Source organism: Morone saxatilis, unplaced genomic scaffold (genome assembly GCF_004916995.1).
Source record: "Morone saxatilis isolate NCDOM2014 unplaced genomic scaffold, NCSU_SB_2.0 Contig4, whole genome shotgun sequence".
NCBI classification, from domain to species: Eukaryota; Metazoa; Chordata; class Actinopteri; family Moronidae; genus Morone; species Morone saxatilis.
In genome coordinates, this window is record NW_023339984.1 from 356,932 (window position 1) to 360,949 (window position 4,018).

The 4,018-nt window shown below is 40.3% G+C and overlaps 1 protein-coding gene across 1 annotated transcript; it reads right to left on the reverse strand.

The window, feature by feature from the left end:
• Positions 1–14: 14 nt before the first annotated feature.
• On the reverse strand, positions 15–2,915 carry LOC118338173 (arrestin red cell-like; the record flags this gene model as incomplete). The annotated part of the gene is given in 5 exon segments (XM_035675421.1): positions 15–1,076; positions 1,865–2,061; positions 2,365–2,409; positions 2,713–2,773; positions 2,885–2,915. Coding segments are annotated over 5 exon segments (511 nt in total), but the record flags the coding sequence as incomplete, so codon positions are not given.
• Positions 2,916–4,018: the final 1,103 nt, after the last annotated feature.

The following is a 4,018-nucleotide window of genomic DNA, read 5'->3' on the forward strand; positions in this document are numbered from 1 at the left end:
CTAGCGACTGAGACCCTAAACTCACCAGGAAACTGTTTACTGAGCTCATAAAGGAAGTCTCAAGTCGATTTTCATTCAAGTGAATGGGATCGCTGTGTTATTGCAGCCAATCGTGCGGCCACCTGCTGGAATTTACATAGAATGCAGGTTTAAGACACTTCAGGGTTGGCTTCACTTTTCAGACCCAGAAGCTCTGTCCATATATAGAGTCAACAGTCTAGTCAAGTGGTCTAGAAACAAGAACCACTCGCAACAGGGGCTGGGGGTACCTTGTGGCCAACCAGCTATGAATTTATTTACTGTTTAGCAAGCTACTATTTACCTTGGTAACAATAGCTAACATTGGAAATGTACAGTGATGTAATGATGTGGCCCGTGGAAAAGCAACCTGGGACTTATAAGGTTGAACCAACTCTGAACCAACACTAGCAGTAGCCCAGAACTAGCACTGAGTTTGTGTTGGTAGAAAGGGATAAAAGAGAACTGGGCATTCCAAATTGTTGCAAAATATCAGCTATTGGCAGCTGGTTTCAAAGTATGTCATGCAAATGGAAAAAACATGCTCAGTGTTGGGTCTCTAGTGTTTCTGAGCTCCCTTTTTTCACCAAATTAGTTTGGATTTTCGAACTACTTCCATTCAAGATTCAGCATGCATTTCTACCAGTTTTGAGCAAAACCAGTATAATCAGATTCATCATCAACAGAGGACTTTGCACAATGCACAACAAACTGTAGAATATGACATGCTCACTTTGGTTCCCAAGAAAAAACCTGCTACTGCACTTTTCAGGTTCTGGACCAATTTATTTTTGGTTGAACTGCTCAAAACAGTTCAAAACCAAGTGCTTGAATGGGAATAGAGCTGGTTCCCTGAAAAGGCCTATTAAGAGAACCACACTCTAGGAGTGAGAGTTTGGTTGTAGTCTCAGGTGTCTGAAAGTGTTGAACCTTTGGTGGATCTTCTCCTCCACAGTCTTGGCACAGAATGCTCGAAGCTCATAGTCCACACCACATGCCTTCCCAGTGTCCTCTGGGCCTGGCTGGAGGGTCACTGAGCAAGGCAGGTTCTGGGGGATCTAACACCCAAACACACAAAGGGACATTTAAATGGCAGCTCTAGTTTAAGTTCTTTATTGCTATACGCATAATTACAGTGAAGCAGTCATTCGCAATGAAATACTTAGATCTCAGGTTCCCTCCATCATTGGTTAAAGATATAATAGCATCAATAACAACTAAATTGTTGTTCTTTTGACTTTTCTCTTTGTCATTTGTGCAAACTCTGACTGTCACATTTACCCCCAAATTCCACCGGGCATGGCAGTCGCCGGAGCTGATTGCGTCCGTTCTAGACAATGCTTGAAATTCCACTAGAAGCACCATGGCCTATACTAGAAACATCCCAGTAGCGTCTTTCCACTCTGCTCTGCGTAAAATATGTGCCCTGTTTTTAACCGAAGCCGTGACCCACCTAAGCAGATCATACTGTCAGGAAGTCAAAAACAGAGACAGCATAGAAAATCCAGTCAACTGTCAAAATAAAAAAACAAGTGCAGATTCTGGATTGAATTTCATGCTAGATAAACACTGCCAGAAGTCAATCAGTCAGAAGCATGTCAGAGAAGATTTAAAGCAGAGAAACGCACCATTCTGTACGATGTTGAGCAGGCAACGTGCTCTGCTTATGAAATGCTCTCGGTGGTTGGCTTGAAGATGCACAGATCACAAAGCCAAATTGAGTCACACGTCACAAAGCCATGCCAGGTGAAATTTTGGGGTATGTCTTCTTAAAGAAGTCTAATTGGCTGTAACATGAGAGCAGGTGATGGTCTTGTGAGATATTCCGGTCTATGGTAAGTCTTACAGTGAAGTTGAAGGGGTAGGCATTCTGACCCAGCTTCTTCAGCAGCCTCTCCTGCAGGCGGCTCAGATGCTTCTTTTCCTCCTGCAGAGGAGGGAACGCCTTGACTGTGCTGACATACAGATCTTTCCGGAAGGAAAGGCCCAGGACGTCCAGGTCCTCCCGACCATAACGAAATGCACAGGTCAGAGTCACAAACACTGAAATGAAGATTTTGAGTAAATGGCTGGTTGATCGGTCGTTTAGTCAGCAAATCAGGCAAATTAACAAACATCGGGTTCCCGGTTAGCTCAGTGGGTAGAGCTGGCAAACCATGTACCAAGGCTAAGTCCTGGCTGCAGCGGCCCAGGGTTCGAGTCCAACTTGCGGCCCTTTGCTGCCTGTCATCCCCTCTCTCTGCCCCCCTTTCCTGTCTGTCCCCAGCTGTCCTATCAAATAAAGGCATAAAAGCCAAAAATAAAAAAAATAAAAATTAACAGGCATCTTTCTACAAGGTTTCTTACCTTTTCGATCTTTCAGATACTGCGGGTCTAGAAGGAGGACTCCGTCTAGAGAACACACAGACAGACACACACATTCATACATTATATGGCGTTTTTTAGTGTGTATATTACTGGTCTCATAAATGTCTCATTTCAGGCTCAAATGCAACCTTCTTTTTCCCAAATTTGGACACAACCTGTGTGTCCATGGCAGATCTCAGCATCCCATAATCCAGTTTCTACCAGTGTGTAACAAAAACATCAATTTTTAACATAAACTCTAAACCATAAGGCTTTAAGTCTTTAAAGGTCATTCATTTTTGTAGTATTTTCAATGATGGCCTTCTGAGCTGCATGTGTGCAACTCACCTACTGGATCTACGTAGTTCAAGTGATCAACAAAGTCTCGCTTCCCTAGATAAACTGTGAGCTGTGGAAAGAAAGAGACAGGCAGATGGGGAAGAATGGAGTGATTAGGATAATCCACAACAGGAGACATTGGAGAGAGATAAGAACCCCTCCTCACACACACATATCCTACCTTGGAGTTGGGGCTGGACTTCTTAAAGACTCTGCAGAAAGAGGGAGAGAGCACGTCTTGTTAACAGAGGGTGTGTACGTGAAACTCAAATTCATTTATTCTTGCTATCATATCAGTAACCTGGGCTGAGCTCTGACATCTGAGTCCTCAAGCTGTTAGATCTGAAATGTGTTTGAGCTACACCAATTAAATGCAGTGTTGTTTGTCCCCCAACATTATTCAAGCAAAGTAAGCAATAAAATTAATGAATTTAAGAAATTAAAGTTAAATTAAATTAAAGTAAAAGATACCAGTAATCCACTGAATCCACTGTGAATGAGCATATTTATCCAGTCTCCTCAATATATTAACTTTAAAAACACACTTAGTGTGACAAGGGGGAGTCCATCCTTCATAGTATATCAAATTTGTTCTAAATAGGTATTTTAAACTATTTCAAACTTTAATCGATATGTCAGTAACAGGGTTGACAAAACACACATGTGCATGTTGAATATCTCCTGATATGTGCATATGCTGAGAGGTGATTATCTACTCCATCTAAAAAGGGGGCTATAAAGTTTAAAAAATAAATCAAACAATGGGAAATGGCACATTTCGTATAATGACTTACCTGCAGTTTAAAATGTACTAAATTTGACTTTTGCTGTTTTGCCCCTTTAAAGACATTAATATCCAAAGACTGCAGTTGATACAAAATGCTGCTGACAGGCTTTGAACTCGTTCTTAGAGGAGTGAAGACAAGACTTCAAAAAAAATTACATTAAACATTTTAAGTAACACAAACTCAATTTTTTTAAGTTAAAAAAACATTCTATTTGCACCGTATATTATTTTGTTTTCACAATACAAATAGAAATTACAAAAAGAAGTCAGTGTCACTTAAAAGTTAGTTTTAGTTTTAATTAAAAATGTCGATGTAATCAGTTCCAACAATTATTTGAAATAAATGAACTTATCTGATTTTACAGTGAAGTAAGTATGTATGATCGTTAAAAATGGTAAAGAAAAAGGAAAAAATTCCCTAAACAGGAAATAATCTGCTCAAAATTCATCCAAATCACCCATTTTACACAAACTTCTTGCAGTTACAGTTTTCACTAATCACTAATTGGGTTCATTGTACAGTTTTGA